Raw genomic sequence first — 22,175 nt, forward strand, 5'->3', positions numbered from 1 at the left:
TATCTATCTATCTATCTCTCTATCTATCTCTCTATCTATCTATCCATCCATCTATCTTTCTATAATCTATCTATTTATCTATCATCTATTTTTCTATCATCTATCAATTAATCTAGCTATCTATCTATCCATCCATCTTTATATCATCTATTTATCTTTTTTTCTATCATCTATTTATCCATCTATCTATCCATCCATTATCTATCATCTCTCCATTCATCTATCATCTATCTACAGTTGTGGTCAAAAGTATTGACACCCCTGCAATTCTGTCAGATAATACTCAGTTTCTTCCTGAAAATGATTGCAAACACAAATTCTTTGGTATTATTATCTTCATTTAATTTGTCTTAAATGAAAAAAACACAAAAAGAATTGTCCTAAAGTCAAATTGGATATAATGCCACACCAAACATAAAAAAGAGGGTGGACAAAAGTATTGGCACTGTTCGAAAAATCATGTGATGCTTCTCTAATTTGTGTAATTAACAGCACCTGTAACTTACCTGTGGCACCTAAGAGGTGTTGGCAATAACTAAATCACACTTGCAGCCAGTTGACATGGATTAAAGTTGACTCAACCTTTGGCCTGTGTCCTTGTGTGTACCCCATTGAGCATGGAGAAAAGAAAGAAGACCAAAGAACTGTCTGAGGACTTGAGAAACCAAATTGTGAGGAAACATGAGCAATCTCAAGGCTACAAGTCCATCTCCAAAGACCTGAATGTTCCTGTGTCTACCGTGCGCAGTGTCATCAAGAAGTTTAAAGCCCATGGCACTGTGGCTAACCTCCCTAGATGTGGACGGAAAAGAAAAATTGACAAGAGATTTCAACGCAAGATTGTGCGGATGTTAGATAAAGAACCTCGACTAACATCCAAACAAGTTCAAGCTGCCCAGCAGTCTGAGAGTACAACAGTGTCAACCCGTACTATCCATCAGCGTCTGAATGAAAAGGGACTGTATGGTAGGAGACCCAGGAAGACCCACTTCTTATCCCGAGACATAAAAAAGCCAGGCTGGAGTTTGCCAAAACTTACCTGAAAAAGCCTAAAACGTTTTGGAAGTATATTCTCAGGTCAGATGAGACAAAAGTAGAGCTTTTTGGGCAAAGGCATCAACATAGAGTTTACAGGAGAAAAAAGAGGCATTCAAAGAAAAGAACACGGTCCCTACAGTCAAACATGGCGGAGGTTCCCTGATGTTTTGGGGTTGCTTTGCTGCCTCTGGCACTGGACTGCTTGACCGTGTGCATGGCATTATGAAGTAAAAAGACTACCAACAAATTTAGCAGCATAATGTAGGGCCCAGTGTGAGAAAGATGGGTCTCCTTCAGAGGTCATGGGTTTCCAGCAGGACAATGACACAAAATACACTTCAAAAAGCACTAGAAAATGGTTTGAGAGAAAGCACTGGAGACTTCTAAGGTGGCCAGCAATGAGTCCAGACCTGAATCCCATAGAACACCTGTGGAGAGATCTAAAAATGGCAGTTTGGAGAAGGCACCCTTCAAATATCAGGGACCTGGAGCAGTTTGCCAAAGCAGAATGGTCTAAAATTCCAGCAGAGCATTGTAAGAAACTCATTGATGGTTACCGGAAGTGGTTGGTCGCAGTTATTTTGGCTAAAGGTTGTGCAACCAAGTATTAGGCTGAGGGTGCCAATAATTTTGTCTGGCCCATTTTTGGAGTTTTGTGTGAAATGATCAATGCTTTTTGCTTCATTCTCTTTTTTTCATTTAAGACAAATTAAATGAAGATAATAATACCAAAGCATTTGTGTTTGCAATCATTTTCAGGAAGAAACTGAGTATTATCTGACAGAATTGCAGGGGTGTCAATACTTTTGGCCACAACTGTATGCTGCCCCATAGAATATGCCCCCATATGCTGCCCCATAGAATATGCCCCCATACGCTGCTCCATAGAATATGCCCCCCATATGCTGCTCCATAGAATATGCCCCCATTTGCTGCTGCTGTACTCACCTCTCCTCGCTGGGGGCCAGGTGCCGGTGTTGCCGCTGGCTCAGAACCCTGAGATATTCACCTGTCCGGGGTCCATCGCTGCTCACCGCTTCCTGTGTCAGTGACTGTTCAGCCAGCAGAGGGCATGGTGCGCACTAACCACGTCACTGTGCCCTCTGCTGCCTAAACGTCACTGACACAGGAAGCGGTGAGCAGCGATGGACCCTGGATAGGTGAATATTGGATATACTTACCCCCTCCTGGCGCGGACTCTGCAGCCCCACGTCTCTCACGGTCTCCCTTGCTGCCTTCAGCGGTCATGTGGTACCTCTCATTACACTCATGAATATGTGCATATTTATGAGTTTAATGAGCGGTACCACGTGACTGCTGAAGGTAGGAAGGGAGACAGTGGGAGAAGCGGGGGGGCTGAAGACCGCATCAGGGGGGGTCAGTATGATCTTTGACACCCCCGCTCCCCCTCCCCCGCCAACTCCAGGTATATGACTCTTGTATAAGCCGAGAGGGGGATTTTCAGCCCCAAAAAATGGGCTGAAAATCTCGGTTTATACACGAGCATATATGGTAATCCACCTGTGTGTAATCAAGCCTCCGTATAAATGTACCTGCTATGTGATAGTCTCAGGGTTCTGTTTGAAGCACAGAGAGCCAACCTCACTTAGCTCGAGCTGTTTGCCAAGGAAGAATTTCAGTCTCTCGATGTACAAAACTGATAGAGACATACCCCAAGCGACTTGCAGCTGTAATCGCAGCAAAAGGTGGCGCAACAAAGTATTAAGTTAAAGGGGATGAATAATATTGCACGCCCCACTTTTCAGTTTTTGTATTTCCTCAAAAATTTAAAATAACCAATAAATTTCGTTCAACTTCACAATTGCGTCCCACTTGTTGTTGATTCTTCACCAAAAATTTACATTTGGTATCTTTATGTTTGAAGCATGATATGTGGGAAAAGGTTGAAAAGTTCCAGGGGGCCGAATACTTTCACAAGGAACTGTATATATATATAATATATGAGGCACTGGTCGATATTTTGGCCAAAACTGGCAAATTTGCAATCCTCCAGGGAAAAAGCCTGGCATGGATGGTACAAAATATTCAGTGCAGCCACAGATGAATTCATTGAGGGGTCCAATTTCTACAGTGGGGTCACTTTTGGGATTTTTATGTTGTTCGGGCACCTTTGGGGTTCCGCAAATGTCGCCCGTAAACTATTCTACCAAAATCTGTGCTCTAAAAGCCAAACAGTGCGCTTTCCTTCTCAGTCCTGACATGTGGCCTAACAGCAGTTTCTGATGGCATATGGGAGAAATTGCACGACAAATTATGGGGTACATTTTCACCTAATAATCCCTAGTTTACCTAATAAATTTTCAGCAAATACAAAAATTAAATTTTTATCACTGAAATGTTGGATTTCCACTCATAAAATTCTGTGAGGCATCTATAGGTTCAAAATACTCACAACACTCGTAGATGAATTCCTTAAGCAGTAAAGTTTCCAGTATGGGGTCACCGGGAGGGCAGTTCTGCTGTTCTGGCACCTCAGGAGCTCAACTAATGGAGCTACAATCTATTCAAATAGAATCTTTATTCTAAAACCTAAGTAGTGCTCTTTTCCATCTGATTCTTGCTTTGGGGCTAAAGTAAATTGACAATAATGTGCAAGAATCAGTGACGAAGTTGAAGTTACGCAGGGGATGGATATTTCAGCAAGACAATGATCCAAAACACCGCTCCAAATCTACTCAGGCATTCATGCAGAGGAAGAAATACAATGTTCAGGAATGGCCATCCCAGTCCCCAGACCTGAATATCATTGAACATCTGTGGGATGATTTGAAGCGGGCTGTCCATGCTTGGCGACAATCAAACTTAACAGAAGTGGAATTGTTTTGTAAACAGGAATGGTCACAAATACCTTCATCCAGGATCCAGGAACTCATTAATAGCTACAGGAAGCGACTAGAGGCTGTTATTTTTGCAAAAGAAGGATCTACGAAATATTAACGTCACTTTTATGTTGAGGTGCCCATACTTTTGCACCGGTCAAATTTTGTTTAAATGCAGATTGCACATTTTCTGTTAGTACAATAAACCTCATTTGAATCCAGAAATATAACTGAGTCCATCAGTTATTAGATATATGAAACTGAAATAGCTGTTGCTAAAACCAAAATTGTTATAAAGAAAAAAGGTTAACATTAATAGGGGTGCCCAAACTTTAACATATGACTGTAAATTAAAGTCATATCGAATAAAGCTTACTACTATGATGAAGTATAATATCACAAGAAAAAAATCAATCTTAAAATCACTGGGGTACTTTGAAGCCTTCGAGATTTGTTACTATATAAACTGTCAATACTCAGATTTAAAAACTTGGCCTGGTTATTAACCTTTTCCCCCCTAAGTCTCTTCACACCTTCCTGACCAGGCCAATTTTTACAATTGTGACCACTGTCACTTTATGAGATCAGAAATCTGGAACGCGTCAATAAATTCCACTGATTCTGAGACGGCTTTCTCTTGACATATTGTACTTCATGAGAGTGGTAACAGTTTTTTTTATATGAATTACTTTTGGTGGGTGAGGAGTCATTTCACTTTCCCAGAGCCTTTGTGCTACCAGTAATGTGGAAGCCCCCTATATTTCCGTTAACAGATGACAGACCTGAGTGGGGACTTGCTTTTTTTGTAGACAGAGTTGAAGCTTTTATTGGTAACATTTTACATAACGTTTAGAATCAAATTTACCCGGCGCTCTACGCTGAACTCTTACTTTGTGGTTTCCATCTAAATCTCTTAGTAACGTGACAAATGAACCCCCGAGTGACCCATTCACTATAACGAGGCAGCAGAGTTAATCTGGACTCCGTCTGCCCTCTGTTCAAAGGTGTCCTTTTCAAAAGTGCACAAAACTGTGGCCGACAGCACTTTTATGGAATCCTAAAAAGACGGATACTGTCGTATCACAGGTCCTATGGTGCCCACAGTGCCTCCATCTGCCTCATTATAGGGAATCTTCCTCCAGGGGTTCTGTCCGAATCATGTATTTTATAGATTTACACGGAAACCCCGGTGTAAGTGCTCAGCGCAGAGCACAGAATAGATGTGCGCAGAGCCTTACTAAGATCTTTGGGAAGCAGAATGAAAAAATCAACAGCATGTGAAGAATTGGTTTTATTTATTTTTTACGTAGTTCCTCATGCGGTATAAGTGAGTAGGCAACTTTTTCTTCAGGTCGGTGCAATTACAGCGATACCAGATTTGTATCAGGTCTTTATGTTTGACTGTCACACACTAAAAGACACTTTTTATTGTGAAAACTAGTTTTAGCATCACAATATTTACACACCTATAATTTTTCCATATTTCAACCGACAGAGTCATGTTATGGTTTGTTTTTTTGCGGGACAAGTTGACATTTTCATTGGTATCATTTTCGGGCACATGACAAATTTTTATTGCTTTCTATTCCGATTTTTGGGACGCACAATGAACAAAAACCAGCAATTCAGGAACTGTTTTTTTATACCATTCCACGTGTGGTAAGATTGGTAAGGCAGCTTTATTCTTCATGTCAGTACAAGTACAGCGATAGCCAATATATATCGTTTATTAGTATTTTTGTGTTTTGGTGCTTTTACACAATAAAAACTATTTTATAGACAAAATCATTATTTTTGCATGGCTTAATTCTGAGAGATATAACTTTTTTATTTTTCTACTGATGGAGCTGTGTGGCAGCTTGCTTTTTGTGGGAAAAGATGACGTTTTCAGCAGTACCATTTTTATTTACATTCGTCTTTTTGATTGCACTTTTTGTTTGATGGTATGATGATAAAGCATTGTTTTTTTGCCTAGTTATTTATTATTTTTTTACGGTATTCATTAAAGGGGTTTAATTAGTGGGACAGTTTTATAGATCTGGTCGTTACGGACACGGCAATACCAAATGTGTACTTTTATTGTTTATTTTTTTATTTACATAAATACATTTATTTATTTGAAAAAAAATAGTTTCTTTTTTGTTCTTTATTTTTGGATTTTTCAAAAAATATTTTTACACTTTTTAATATTTTATTTTTTTACATTGTCTCAGGATGGGACATTACTGTATAGCAGTGATGGCAAACCTTTCTGAGACAGAGTGCCCAAACTGCAACCTAAAACCCAATTATTTATGACGAAGCGCCAACACGTGCCAAAAGCCCCATCATGATCCCCTTCATGTAGAAATTGCCCATTCCATCAACCTCCATCATTTCCTCCTCCCCATCACCCCATCATTGTCCCTCTCCCCATCACCCCCATCATTGGCCCTCTCCTCATCATTGACCCTCTCCCCATCACCGCCATCATTGGCCCTCTCCCCATCATTGGCCCTCTCCCCATCACTGGCCCTCTCCCCATCACTCCCATCATTGGCCCTCTCCACATCATTGGCCCTCTCCACATCATTGGCCCTCTCCCCATCACTCCCATCATTGGCCCTCTCCACATCATTGACACACACACCACACCACAGCGGCCACACTCACCACACACACACACCACAGCGGCCACACTCACCACACACACACACCACAGCGGCCACACTCACCACACACACACACACACACAGCAGTTTCACTGGCACAGCGGCCACACTCACCTCTCCGCACACCGGCAGCTTCCTTCCTCTCACGTCCTCTCACACATCGAGAGGCGCGGCGGCTGGATGACATCATCATTCAGCTCCGCTGCCGCGAAGCTCAATGTGTGAGAGGAAGGAAGCTGCAGCTCCGGAACAGTGAGGCGAGGCCGCGTGCCAGCTGAGAGGGCTCTGCGTGCCCTCTCTGGCACGTGTGCCGTAGGTTCGCCATCACTGCTGTATAAGATCAGATCGCTGATCAGATGCTCTGCAATGCTTCTGCAATGAAGAACATCAGAGCAGCATCTGACAGGCTCGGAAGGAGGTGTCTCAGGTCTTGCTCTGAGCAGGCACTGACATGCCACCTTCCCTGATGGACCCTGCAGATATCTTGCAGCTGGGGTCTCCATGGAGGCCACCGGGATAACGCAATTGCGTCGTGTTGTCCTTATTGAAGCGCGCGGGGAACCCATTCCCTGTGCGATGCTCCTCGATGTCGCTGTCACTGACAGGGGCATCAGGAGGGTTAAATGCCTGTGATCGGCGCTAGCACCAATTGTAGGTGTTGCTACGGGGTGTCAGCTCTCACATAGAGCTGACAACCGAACCTGGTTGCCGTGGCGGTCAGCTTGAGGCCGTGAGATTGTCACGCCATGCATATACTACTGTTTGCGGGCATGCAGCTAAGGGGTTAATGGTGTTGCAGCCTCTGTGGCCTTTCAGAAAAGGTAAAGTGTATATACTGACAGACCATGTGACATTTAATGCTTTTGCTTCCCCTTCTGTGAATTAAATCTTTGAGGCTAAAGTAAAATTTTAGTGGAAAATTCCTAAGGTTTTCGTTTTCTCAGCCCAATCTTATAATATTATGTGATATAGTTTGTTGTTTAAAAATGTTCCCCACACAAATAGATTAATTTCTTATGACATTTAGTTTGCTAGATGGGATCACTTATGGGTGTTTTTGCTTTTTCTGGCACCTCAGGGGCTCTACAAATGCAACATGGTGTCCAAATGTACGTTCCAAAAATTAAATAGCGCTCTTTGCTTTCTGAGTTTTGCGATGTGCCCAAACGTTAGCTTTTGACTACATATGGAACATCACTGTGGTCGGGAAAGATTGAATTAGGAATTATGAGGTGCATTTTCTCTTATTACCTCTGGTGAAAATGATACATTTGGTGCTAATAAAGTATTTTAGTCAAAAAAGCGTGAGTTTTGCTTTCACATCTAAATGTTATAAAGTTCTGTGAATCACCTGTAGGTTACATATGCTCAATTCATCCCTAGATGAATTCCTTGATGGGTCTAGTTTCCAAAATGTGGTCACTTGTAGGGGGTTTCTGCTGTTTTGGCATGTTAGGGAGTCTGCCAATGTGACATGGCATTCACAATCTATTCCCCAAAAATCAAATAGTGCTGCCATGTGTGCAAATAGCAGTTTTTGACCACATATAGGGTATTAGCGCATGCAGGAGTAAGGCTGTGTTCACACACAGCTCTTTTTTAGCTGTATTTTTAGAGGTTTTCCCAATAAAATCGCTAAAAATAAGCTTTCCATTCATTTTGCACTTTTTGTGCATACTGATGCTATTTTTACCGCGAAAAAACCGCATCGTGGTAAAAAAAACGCAGCATGCTCATTAATTTCGTGGATTTTTCCGCGTTTCTGGGTATTTTTATGCGTTTTGAAAACGCGCGGAAAAAAACGCATAAAAACTGTGCGTTTTCTGCGCAAAAACCGCACAGAAAATGCGCAGAAAAAAACGTGCGGTTTCTATGAAGGGAGTCAGGTTTTTCAGCAGAAATTTTCTGCTACGTGTGCACTTAAATACCAAAAAGTGGCTATCAGTAATAATGCTCATCCATTGGAGCTATATTCAGACCAAAGAAAAAATGGAATCACGAGCAATATATAAGATATAAGATTTTTATTATACTCAATAGGATAAAATACAATATGTAGACAAAAGAGATGTAGATAAATACAAAGTAAGGGGATCAGCGACATCCAGTTACCACATATAAGTGAAGGTCATGGTAGAGTTAATATTATTTAGGCAAAGGCAAAATAGCAATAGCATAATCAACTCCCTCTCAGTTATCTCCTAAATGTAATAGCATGCAATATCTCCCATAAAGTGCATAGTGCATAGAGAACGGTCACAGAAAATTATACAAAGTAGAGTATATATAAAAATATACACAATTATAAAGTAGAAATCTGAAGACTGCAAGTAAAAGAGACTATCAGCTAACCTGAATAAACCACAAGGGTAAGGAGGGGAGACAGCCAGGGGTATAAAAATGAATGCCTAAGTATCAGACATGAAAAATTGTAAAGAAGTACCAACCTATCTGATATGTGGACAGCAGGACCCCTACGTGCGTTTTGCTTCTTGCTTCTTCGGGGGGAGCGTGAAGAAGCAAGAAGCAAAACGCGCGTAGGGGTCCCGCTGTCCACATATCAGATAGGTTGGTACTTCTTTACAATTTTTCATGTCTGATACTTAGGCATTCATTTTTAAACCCCTGGCTGTCTCCCCTCCTTACCCTTGTGGTTTATTCAGGTTAGCTGACAGTCTCTTTTACTTGCAGTCTTCAGATTTCTACTTTATAATTGTGTATATTTTTATATATACTCTACTTTGTATAATTTTCTGTGACCGTTCTCTATGCACTATGCACTTTATGGGAGATATTGCATGCTATTACATTTAGGAGATAACTGAGAGGGAGTTGATTATGCTATTGCTATTTTGCCTTTGCCTAAATAATATTAACTCTACCATGACCTTCACTAATATGTGGTAACTGGATGTCGCTGATCCTCTTACTTTGCATTTATCTACATCTCTTTTGTCTACATATTGTATTTTACCCTATTGAGTATAATAAAAATCATATATCTTATATGTGGCGCCCCCGGGAGTATGGTTGCCACACTGGCTTTGCTTTCCTCCAGGGGAGGGTAATGCCAGGCTTGGAGGCAAGGATGGATCTCTCTCACAGTCAATCCACACATGCAACACAGTTCTACTCCAGGCCAGCAGGGGGAACTCTGAACAAGGATTAAGGGGAGGAGTGCTCTCTGAGGGCCAAGAGGATGGAGTGGTCAGTTAGTCTGCGGAGGGTGAAGTGTGCAGATGTGTAGAGAGAAGCTGGAGGTTGAGCTAGGAAGGAGAGCTCCCTCAGCATGAGAGCGCATGAACTGGAGCCTGGTCTCCACGGTTGTACGGATACTAACGGTCCTGCAACAGATACCAGAGGGGTAGGAGGCTGTAAATGCCCTACTCCTATCTAAGACTTGAGGCACAACAGCAGCTTGGATAGAGAGCCGGGACTCAGAAGAGAGGAGCCCCTGAGATAGGCTACAGCTGTCTGCCGTGCAAGTAAGGTTCTTGAGAACATCTGACAGGAGGAACTCTAGAGTAACTAAGTACTGGAGTGCTTCACACCACAAGGCGCTAGGAAGGAGACTGCACAGCCCGTCTGTGAGAGAGAATCCCTGAGTTGCTTCCAGGCTAGCCTGCTCCGTTACCATCTGTAATCAGGACCCTGGACTGCAGTTACCAAGTAAAGGTACAGAAATTGCACCCTGCTGTGTCTTGTCTGCTTCCTACCGTGTCGGCACTGCTACATCCATTGCCAACCACATCTACACTGCCTTGGGGCTGCAACTTCACCTGTGGGGAGCTACACCATCTAGGCTGCAACACACCACCAGCCCCAGAGGATCTGCATGCAGCGTCAGCTTCACATCTCACTTGCCGAACACCACAGGTGGCGTCACAAACTATTCCATTAACTACATTCCCCATTACTTGGGCGCCCAGGGCCACGGACCGGGTCACCGCTGCTGTGACACATCCCCCTGACACCGGCCCGGTACCGAGTACCCCACAGCCCTGGGAGGGCGACCCATATATATTGCTCGTGTTTCCATTTTTTCTTTGGTCTGAATACGTGTGCACTTAGCCTAATTGTCGGCGTCTGTTTTCTCCTATTATCCAATTTGAGAATTACGGTACAAACTTGGGGCTAAAATGCCATTTCAGAGAATTTTTTTTTTCTTTTGTACATCCACTCTTTAAAAAGTTCTGTAAAGCACCTGTGTTCAAAAAGCTCAACACACCTCTCTATATGAAATCCTTGATCGGTCTAGTTTCCAAAACTTGGTCACTTGTAGGGGTTTCTGCTGTTTACGCACCTCAGGGATCTGCAAATGAGACATGGTGTCGGCAGTCTATTCCAGCCAAATCTACACTCCGAATACCAAATGGAGCTTCTTCCTTTCCCAGCCAGGCAATTTTCACAAACAGCAGATTTGACCACATATGGGTTACCACCTTCGTGAGTAGTTGCATAATACTTTTTAGGGTCCATTTTCTCTTATTAACCCTTGTGAAAATGAAATATTTGCAGCTAAAGCCTTCATTTCTGTGAAACACTTGAAGGGTTAACAAATCTACTAACAGCAGTATTATTAATATACTAGCTGAAGAGCCTAGCGTTGCCTGGGCATAGTAACCAACTGTGGTTAGTTATAACAAATTATAATGATTATATTGCACATAAAAATATTTCACATCATATATTCAACACTACAGATTTGCAACACAAATTAACTAAACGATTACCCAAGTATTGATAGTATTTTATTTTCAACTCATTCAAGAGCCTTTTGATGAACAACATTTTGGTTTTTCCTTTTGGTGCAAAGATGAACAGATTTTTGGCAGTTCCAACTCTTGAACAGATCACGTAAAGTTGACCATGAGAAAAGCATGGAGATTGCAAATCGACCCCTACTACTTAAATCGATCCCTACTACTTTCAGGGATTGTCCCTGAGCATTGTTAATGGACATTGCAAATAGCAGTTGAACTGGAAACTGGAGGTGTTTAAAATCAAAAGCAAATCAGATGGAATGAGTGGAATTCTTGGAATGAAAATGTCCTCTCCATTGGCACATCCTGTTTCTGAGCTGTGTATCTAACCCTATCCTGTGTGATACTTTCTGCTGAGCTGTGTATCTAATCCTATCGTGTTTTACTGACTGCTCAGCCGTGTATCTAATCCTATCCTGTGTGATACTGACTGCTGAGCCGTGTATCTAACCCTATCCTGTGTGATACTGACTGCTGAGCCATGTACCTAATCCTATCATATATGTTACTGACTGCTGAGCAGTGTATCTAATCCTATCCTGTGTGATACCGTCTGCTGAGCCGTGTATCTAACCTTATCCAGTGTGATACTGACTGCTGAGCCGTGTATCTAATCCTATCCTGTGTGATACTGACTGCTGAGCCGTGTATCTAATCCTATCCTGTGTGATACTGACTGCTGAGCCATGTTTCTAATCCTATCCTGTGTGATACTGACTGCTGAGCTGTGTATCTAATCCTATCCTGTGTGATACTGTCTGCTGAGCCGTGTATCTATTCCTATCCTGTGTGATACTGACTGCTGAGCTGTGTAATTAATCCTATCCTGTGTGATATTGACTACTGAGCTGTGTATCTAATCCTATCCTGTGTGATACTGACTGCTGAGCTGTGTATCTAATCCTATCCTGTGTGATACTGGACTCCCCCTGCAGTCTGTGTCAGAGGGTGGTCTGTGTTGGCACAGTAATAAATTGTGTTATTTCCAGCTTTACAGAAGGACGATAACACCATAGAAATGATAAGAATAATAGGCCTCAGTTACCACAACTGTCTACAAAGAAAACTGTTGCTGATAGCAACCAATCACAGCTCATTTTTCATCTTTTAAACAGCTCTGGGACAGCGTGGTGAGTTTTGAGCGGTGACTTTTGTGTTTTGACTTTTATGTGGCGAGGTTGGTGTATGTGTGGTGAAATGTGTGCGGAGGGTGGTATATGTGTTGAAGCACGTGGTAGTGTGTGGCGCATTTTGTGTGTGTTCATATCCCCGTGTGTGGTGAGTATCCCATGTCAGGGCCCCACCTTAGCAACTGTACGGTATACACTCTTTAGCGCCATCGCTCTCATTCTTTAAGTCCCCCTTGTTCACATCTGGCAGCTGTCAGTTTGCCTCCAACACTTTTTCTTTCACTTTTTCCCCATTATGTAGATAGGAGCAAAATTGTTTGGTGAATTGGAACGCGTGGGGTTAAAATTTCACCTCACAACATAGCCTATGACGCTCTCGGGGTCCAGACGTGTGATTGTGCCAAATTTTGTGGCTGTAGCTGCGACGGTGCGGATGCCAGTCCCGGACATACACACACATACATACACACACACATTGAGCTTTATATATCAGATAAGCCCGTCAAAGTCCTTTCAAAACTGAATAGGTGCATAAAACATTGGATTTGTAAATTTCCTGGAAAAAAATGAAAAATTCCTGCTACTTTTTAACCCTTCTAACATCAAAGCGAAATAAAAGTACATTTGAAAATTATGCTGACATAAAGTTGACATATGGGAAATATTATTTATTAAGTATTTTGTGTAGAATGACTATCTGCTTTAGAGGATATAAACATTCGAATTTTAAAAATTGATAATTTTTCTACATTTTCATAAAATTTCAGATATTTTCACAAAAAAAGAAAAACGTATTACATTTACGGCTAACATAAAGTACAAGGTGTCACAAAAATTCATCTCAGAATCACCAGGTTTTCTATAGAAGCATTCCAGAGTTATTTACCACATTATGTGACACAGGTCAGATTTGAAAAATAGGGGCCTGGACATTAAGGTTAAAATTGGCTCTGTCCCTTAGAGGTTAAAATATTGGAATTGAATATTTTTGTTGTAATTTTTACCTTCAGATTATAACCAGCATTAGATGCCATACCTGTGGGTGCTCTAGATTGTTTAGGTTGGGAGATGCATGTACCTGGAATAAGTTTGTATATTTAAGTCTCTCCTTACATCTCTGTCTCCGGTTCCATTGATTTTTTGTTTAGTTAGTGTCCCACAGGTGAGGAACTACATGGTCCCTTACGTATATATTGATAACCACGATGCAGATATCAAAAGTTCCTAACAATCTACGTGGTTTTGCATATCAAGAAACATTGCTAAAGGGATAATCTTGGATAAGATCTGTATCTCATTGCTATTAGCACTTACACTTCCAACAATTCAGGTTTCCATGCCAAAATTTAAAATTCTAATACATAATTCACGTTTCTGTAGCAGGTTTAGAAGAAGCCAAATACTTTGCTCACATAATAAATAAAGATAATGGGATTACAGACATTACACAACTCACCGTCCTGAGAACCCGCTTGACCTCTTTCACTACGGCTGGAATATTCGGCACGGAACAAACCAGCAAGGTGCACACAACGACATCCATAGAGCCATCTGAGATAGACGTCATGTTGTCAGCAGAAGCTACCACAAAGCGCTCATAAGTAAGATGGTCATTTTTTGCTTGGTTTTTGCTCAGGAACTTTTCGAAATTTGGGTTGATATCCAGACAGGTCACTTTGCAGCCCCTGGGATAATACTTGAAGTTGGCACCTGAGCCACAACCAACCTCTAGGAGCCTGAGCTCTTTGTCTGGACCCGAAAAGTCGGAGATATTGCTAAAGAGTTTTCTCTTCTGATCATCCATCAATCTGTTGTATGATTCGCAGAATCTGCTTATAAAATGAGGAAAGAATTTCTTCATAACTGAGTCCCAAAGGCCAAGATAATTAAGGATGTGCAGAGGCAGCATGATAACAGCTGCAATAAATTGCAAAAGAAATATGATCACAGACATGTTGGAGGGAAATCCTGCATGCAGTGAGCAGAGACAGTGAATTCTGAGCGAGGCCCTCCTGTATTTCTAGGCATCTTAGTGTTTACCATGCCTAGATCCTCCCTCAAAAGGGGAGGAGGGCTGCACAATACAGGGTCTGTGGAAAGTTCTACCTAGCACAGCGTGCACTATTCACCCATGCACATATTCTATGGACTTATTATTAGCCAACAGTGACACTATAGACATACTCAGATGTGATAAGAGCAGGAATCAAGAGAATGTGGGTTATTTTCAGCTTGGATAACAGACACAATTAAGAAATACTCTGACATTCAAGTTAGAGATAGCTTCCCTTCAACTATTTATAAAAAAATAACCAAACCCTTTCGAGGGAATGGTTACACTTTTAAGCTGTGTTATAGGAATAGGCGTACATAAATATTTTGAAGCCCCCATAGTAAAAGTACTAATTCGGTCCCAAACCGCCTCACAAAAAAAAAATGGCGTGGTAGGTGGGGTCACGGCCCATAGATTCTGTCACGGAAAGGCATACATCCCAACTTTTAAAGGCAGAGAGAAGGTATATCAGGGCGCCTACACAGTAATTTGAGAGACTCCAGGCACCTACACAGTAATTATGGTGAGATTTCGTAATTTGCACCATCTTGGGTATTTACTGGGAATGTTCTATATGTTATTGTCTGTTGGTGGTTCAATAATTTATGTTGCTATACTGTTTTGCCATCATCCTGTGTTGTCTGAGTGGTATTCTGGAAAAGATTATAAGGGCGCACTGCAAATACTCAATGAAATAATTAATGTCGGGGGTGCAAATGGTCACATGAAGAGTTAATGCAACAAGAAAGGAAAGAAAGACCACATAAAAATGCACACCACCAATATATATAATAATAACAACAAGAAAAGCTTTATTGACAGCAATATAAATTTAAAAACATGTAAAAACAAAAAGGGAATACAATCCCCCTGTTAGTCCTGATCAATACAATAATAAATTGAGTCTCATGCATATATCATCAGCATAAATAAAGGAACAAAAAAAGGAAAAACATCCACAATAAGGGGTATCCATATGATAGATGTAAATATATAATTACACCAAGGAAACCTCCCTTCTGCCGTCCTGTCTGTACTGTTGCCTTGGTATGGATCTTTCATGCATTTCATTACACCTGTTTGACATGTGAGCTGTTGCTTCTAACCGTGAGAGGGCTGCCATTCACTGGGCATACTTGGCTGTTTTTCAACAGCGTTGTTTGCCTGATATCTTATTGCCACTTATTTATGTGGCGTCTTTCATGCAGATCCACATTAGTGTGGCTTTCATTTGGTATTATCATGGCTTTTTGAATAATATCTGCATGTTTGATATTTTATTACCACTCATTCAAGTGGTTTTATGTGCGCAGCTCAGCATTCAGTGCGGTTATTTATTCATCTTTATGGGATAGAACCATTTTTTGCACATGTTGTGCGCTGGTCTACATATATTTTTTCTGGACCTTCATCTCAAGTATTGTGGATGCTATATATTCTACCAGACTATGTGGCACTTCAGCTGTGATTGACATGTGATCAATCGTATTTTTCCACGTGAAGGCTATTTTATTGTGTGAGTCTCCAGCATTAGGGCGATTTCATCAGGATTGTGCGCCACTAGGTGCTCTTTGGTGTAATTATATATTTACATCTATCATATGGATACACCTTATTGTGGATGTTTTTCCTTTTTTGTTCCTTTATTTATGCTGATGATATATGCATGAGACTCAATTCATTATTGTATTGATCAGGACTAACAGGGGGATTGTATTCCCTTTTTGTTTTTGCATGTTTTTAAATTTATATTGTTGTCAATAAACCTTTTCTTGTTATTATTATATATATCGGTGGTGTGCATTTTTATGTGGTCTTTCTTTCCTTTCTTGTTGTCTGAGTGGTATTCTACCCACGGGAAAGGAGTGCAGGCGTTCAGTGGGATGAGCCCTGGTCCGTGTGTTCAGGGTCGCCAACAGGGCATTACTGCCCTGACTGGCATATGGGGCCCGATCAGCAGAGGGGGCCCACGTCTCTTCTGCTGATCGGGCCCCAGCGGCAGGATTCTGCCAGTGCAATAACTGAACCTGCGTCCAAGATACAGGTTCAGTTACTTTATTGCCTTGCGGGCCTGTAGCAATAGTTAAAGCCGCCAGCCAATCACAGGCTGGCAGCTGACGTCAATGCGTACTTCCCCGGTGTATGATGTCATTGCCATTCACCGGCAAGTGCGCACCTGAAACGTCTTGAGGGATAAACACCACAGGAGCGTGGCCAGGTACGGAGAAAGGTTTTTTTTTTTATTGAAAGCGGCAAGCCGCAATATGTTTCACCGGCAGGATGGAGACACATGGACCATGTGTCTCCAACCTGCCCAGGGCAGAATGGAGACATAGGGGTGGATTGGAGACACGGGGGCAGGATGGGGGACATGGGGGCAGGATTGGAGACACGAGGGCAGGATGGGAGACAAGGGGCAGGATGGGAGACAAGGGGGCAGGATGGGAGACAAGGGGGCAGGATGGGAGACACGGGGCAGAATGGAGACGGGGCAGGATTGGAGACTCGAGGCAGAATGGGAGACACGGAGGCATGATGGAAGACACGGAGGCATGATGGAAGACACGGAGGCAGGATGGAAGACACGGAGGCAGAATGGAGACAAGGGGCAGAATGGAAACAAGAGGCAGAACAGAGACAAGGGGCAGAATGGAGACACGGGGCAGGATGGGAGACACGGGGCAGAATGGAGACAAGGGGCAGAATGGAGACACAGGGGCAGGATGGGAGACACAGGGGGCAAGATCATGGGGCAGGATGGAGACAGATGGTGCAGGATCATGGGGTAAGATGAAGACAGATGGGGCAGGATCTTGGGACTGATGGGGCAGGATCATGGGGTAGATGGGGCAGGATCAAGGGACAGATGGGGCAGGATCATGAGACAGATGGGGCAGGATGGGGACATCACATGGGGGCAGGAATGAGACACACGGGGGCCAGGATGGGGGATACTATTACCATAGGGGCTAATTAAGTGATATTATTACTGCAGTGATGTATGTATTTTATTTTTTGAAGATACTGTTTTAAATGGGGAGGCGATCCTGTTACTGTGCAGAGCAACACTGTCACCTTTTTTTCTTCATCTGGTGTAGTTTAGAATTTGGGAAAAAAATAAGTAATGTGTTCTGCAAGCGGTGCTCTAGATAACTGTGTTATTTCCTGCAGAGACGAGCCCTGGCTGGAAGAAGTGATGGCGGTCTGTGCTGGATGAAGTTGAAAAGCGAAGATGAAGGACTTCACCTAGAGACGTCACTGGTGAGTCAGTGTGTTACCTAAATGCTGACACTCCACACTGTATACTATATACTATATACTGTATACTATGTACTGTGTACAATTTCACCAGTGATCACTTTATTACCTTTACACTATACACTATATACAGAGCTCCTGTGTATAATGTCACCAGTGATCACCTGTATTACCTGTACACAGACACTGTATACTAAGTACAGATCTCCTGTGTATAATGGCCCTTATGGTGATATTAGTATTGTGGTTCTTTTTATTGATGATTAGTATTGTAGTATTCAGTCACTATGTGGTGGTAAAATGTTGCCTGGCCATGGTGTGGCAGTATTTGTTCCTTGTATGTGCTATTGTTTGGTCACTATGTGGTGGTAATACAGTTGTGGCCAAAAATATTGACACCCCTGCAATTTTGTCAGATAATACTCAGTTTCTTCCTGAAAATGATTGCAAACACAAATTCTTTGGTATTATTATTTTTGTTTAATTTGTCTTAAATGAAAAAACACAAAAGAGAATGAAGCAAAAAGCAAAACATTGATCATTTCACACAAAACTCCAAAAATGGGCCAGACAAAAGTATTGGCACCCTCAGCCTTATACTTGGTTGCACAACCTTTAGCCAAAATAACTGCGATCAACCGCTTCCAGTAACCATCAATGAGTTTCTTACAATGCTCTGCTGGAATTTTAGACCATTCTTCTTTGGCAAACTGCTCCAGGTCCCTGATATTAGAAGGGTGCCCTCTCCAAACTGCCATTTTTAGATCTCTCCACAGGTGTTCTATGGGATTCAGGTCTCGACTCATTGCTGGTCACCTTAGAAGTCTCCAGTGCTTTCTCTCAAACCATTTTCTAGTGCTTTTTGAAGTGTGTTTTGGGTCATTTTCCTGCTGGAAGTGTCATGATCCAGGATGGGGTTTCGCTTTGGCCCGTCCTGATCAGACTGGGGGTTAATTGTTCCACCTCTCTCTGGCAGAGGGCGGCTGTTTAATGCTCACTGGACCTAGGTCCGGTGTCAGTTATACTCCTGCCCTCGGCTGAGTTAGTTGACCTTGTGCGTACGTGTGCCTTGTGCCTGATATCTTGCTTGCTTGTTTATTTTTGATCTGGTTCTGTCCCTGTTACGAGTTCTGCCAGTCCCTCTTGTACTAGGCTACCTCTTTTGTTTGACTCTCTGCTTGTGACCCGACTTCTCTCTGCTCGTCCCCTTGATACCACGTCGCCCTCTTGTGTATGACCTCTGGCTTTGTCTGACCACCCGTCTGTTAGTCTCTCCTGTGCCTCGTTTCCCCGTAATGTGTGTGACCTCCGTTTTGCCTGACTCTGAGTTGTTGTATGGTGTCCTGTCATCTCTGAAAGTAGGACGCTAAGCCTCTCCCCCTTGCAGTCACATGACCATAGGTCCTGTGCCAGCTTGCTAACTTCAGTGTCCTCAGGTCCTGTGCATCTTTACTTTCCGGTGCTAACAGGATCCTGACACCGATAGTTTGAAGCACACATTGTCACCTCTGCTGCCCTGCTCCACAGGTATCTTTTAGCACTGTTTCTGTACTCAGGACACACGCACTGGCTCAGTGAGCGAGTGTAGTGCGGTGTTCCTGACAGGAAGACCCATGACCTCTGAGGGAGACTCAGCTTTCTCACACTGGGCCCTACATTATGCTGCAAAATTTGTTGGTAGTCTTCTGACTTCATAATGCCATGCACACGATCAAGCAGTCCAGTGCCAGAGGCAGCAGAGCAACCCCAAAACATCAGGGAACCTCCGCCATGTCTGACTGTAGGGACCGTGTTTTTTTCTTTGAATGCCTTTTTTTTTCTCCTGTAAACTCTATTTTGATGCCTTTGCCCAAAAAGCTCTACTTTTGTCTCATCTGACCAGGGAACATTCTTCCAAAACGTTTTAGGCTTTTTCAGGTAAGTTTTGGCAAACTCCTGCCTGGCTTTTTTATGTCTCAGGGTAAGAAGTGGGGTCTTCCTGGGTCTCCTACCATACAGTCCCTTTTCATTCAGACGCCGACGGATAGTACGGGTTGACACTGTTGTACCCTCGGACTACAGGGCAGCTTGAACTTGTTTGGATGTTAGTCGAGGTTCTTTATCCAACATCCGCACAATCTTGCGTTGAAATCTCTTGTCAATTTTTCTTTTCCGTCCACATCTAGGGAGGTTAGCCACAGTGCCATGGGCTTTAAACTTCTTGATGACACTGCGCACGGTAGACACAGGAACATTCAGGTCTTTGGAGATGCACTTGTAGCCTTGAGATTGCTCATGCTTCATCACAATTTGGTTTCTCAAGTCCTCAGACAGTTCTTTGGTCTTCTTTCTTTTCTCCTTGCTCAATGTGGTACACACAAGGACACAGGACAGAGGTTGAGTCAACTTTAATCCATGTCAACTGGCTGCAAGTGTGATTTAGTTATTGCCAACACCTGTTAGGTGCCACAGGTTAGTTACAGGTGCTGTTAATTACACAAATTAGAGAAGCATCACATGATTTTTCGAACAGTGCCAATACTTTTGTCCACCCTCTTTTTTATGTTTGGTGTGGAATTATATCCAATTTGGCTTTAGGACAATTCTTTTTGTGTTTTTTCATTTAAGACAAACTAAATGAAGATAATAATACCAAAGAATTTGTGTTTGCAATCATTTTCAGGAAGAAGCTGAGTATTATCTGACAAAATTGCAGGGGTGTCATTACTTTTGGCCACAACTGTATGTGGTCTGGTCATGATGCAGTGGTATTTGTCCCATGTATGTGATATTATTCGGTCACTGTGGTGGTAATATGTGGTCTGGACATGGTATGGTGGTATTTGTTCCTTGTATGTGGTATTATTCGGTCACTGTGGTGGTAATATGTGGTCTGGACATGGTGCGGTGGTATTTCTCCCTTTTATGTGATATTATTCAGTCACTGTGATGGTAATATGTGGTCTGGACATGGTGTGGTGGTATTTGTTCCTTGTATGTGATATTATTGGTCATTTTAAAAATTGAAAAATAAATAAAAATATACCTTAATTGTATTGGATATTTTAACAAATATTTAACATGTTGAGTAGAGTAGGGCCCGGCCAAAAGAGACTACCTTGTCGTGGTGGTGGCGGCTTAAAAAATCTTTTCACGCTGGACAGTTTGATGGGTGGAGGCAGGGCTGGGGTGGAGCCTGGGCAGAGTCTCATGGGGGCCCTGAAAATTTTGCCAGTATGGGGCCCCGAAATTCCTAGTGGCAGCCCTCCCTGCGTTCTTTCTTAAGACAGCCAGCCACCGGAGGAGAGAACCCAATGACCCCTATGTCCCCACAATAAACCACAGTGAATTCTTCCTGCACACACAGTATGATCAACACTAAACTACACTGTCCTAAAATCAGCATAGTGTAAGTAATACACAAATTGCCTAAGGCAAATAATTATCCCTATTAAAGATCCTAAATTAAAACTTAACTTTTATTTAGTTTAGCAATGAAGAGGACACACTACTCAAAAACACATGACATTAGTGTGTGAATAATGAATAAACTAATTCAGAGGAATTTCTAATTACTAGAAAGTGCTAGTGCTTTTAAGGACCAATTGTTATTTATTTATAATTGTATTACCCGTACATTGATTTGAGTGAGCAACTGGTGGACCAGAATTCATTATTACCACTTCATAGTTACTGATCATTGTAGAAATTAAACTACATATAGATCAAAAAGTGTGATAGGAATACAAGTTATTAAAAACACATGTTTTATACACAGTAGCTCTGTATATAGTGTATAGTGTACAGGTAATACAGTGATCACCATTGACATTATACACTGGAGCTCTGTATATAATTTATAGTGTGTACAGATAATCAGACTAGCTCCCTGGATCAACACAATATCAAGGAAACTAGTGTATATACCCTGTAATGTTATACTTTTCAAGAAAGGCATCCAGACTCTTCTTAAATTTTAGTAGGGAATCACTCATTACAACATCATATGGCAGAGAGTTCCCTAGTCTCACTGCTCTTACAGTAAAGAATCTGCATCTGTGAGTATGCTTAAACCTTCTTTCCTCCAGACGTAGAGGATGCCCTCTTGGTCGCTCTTCTCTGCACCCGCTCCAGTTCAGCTATGTCTTTCTTATATACTGGAGACCAGAACTGTATGCAGTATTCTAAGTGTGGTTGCACTAGTGATTTATATAGAGGTAAAAGGTAAAATTATGTTCTCCTCATGAGCATCTATGCCTCTTTTAATGCATCCCATTATTTTATTTGCCTTTGCAGCAGCTGCCTGACACTGGCCACTAAATGTGAATTTGTCATCCACCCATACACCCAGGTCTTTTTCAGTGACAGTTTTGCCCAGTGTTTTACAATTAAGCACATAATTATACTTCTTGTTTGTTCTACCCAAGTGCATGACCTTACATTTATCCCCATTAAAGCTCATT

The 22,175-nt window shown here is 42.2% G+C and overlaps 1 protein-coding gene across 1 annotated transcript in view; it reads right to left on the minus strand.

Moving 5' to 3' along the window:
- LOC141091260 (thiol S-methyltransferase TMT1A-like) overlaps positions 1-14,462 on the minus strand; it is a 135,434-nt gene extending 120,972 nt beyond the window's left edge. The window contains exon 1 of the mRNA XM_073576714.1: positions 13,879-14,462. Within this exon, the coding sequence (XP_073432815.1) occupies positions 13,879-14,376 (498 nt within the window). The 5' untranslated portion in view covers positions 14,377-14,462. The remainder of the gene's footprint in view (positions 1-13,878) is intronic.
- Between the last annotated feature and the right edge of the window lie 7,713 nt (positions 14,463-22,175).

The sequence above is a fragment of the Dendrobates tinctorius genome, unplaced genomic scaffold (assembly GCF_039654945.1).
Source record: "Dendrobates tinctorius isolate UK_male_01 unplaced genomic scaffold, ASM3965494v1 ptg000051l, whole genome shotgun sequence".
NCBI lineage: Eukaryota > Metazoa > Chordata > Amphibia > Anura > Dendrobatidae > Dendrobates > Dendrobates tinctorius.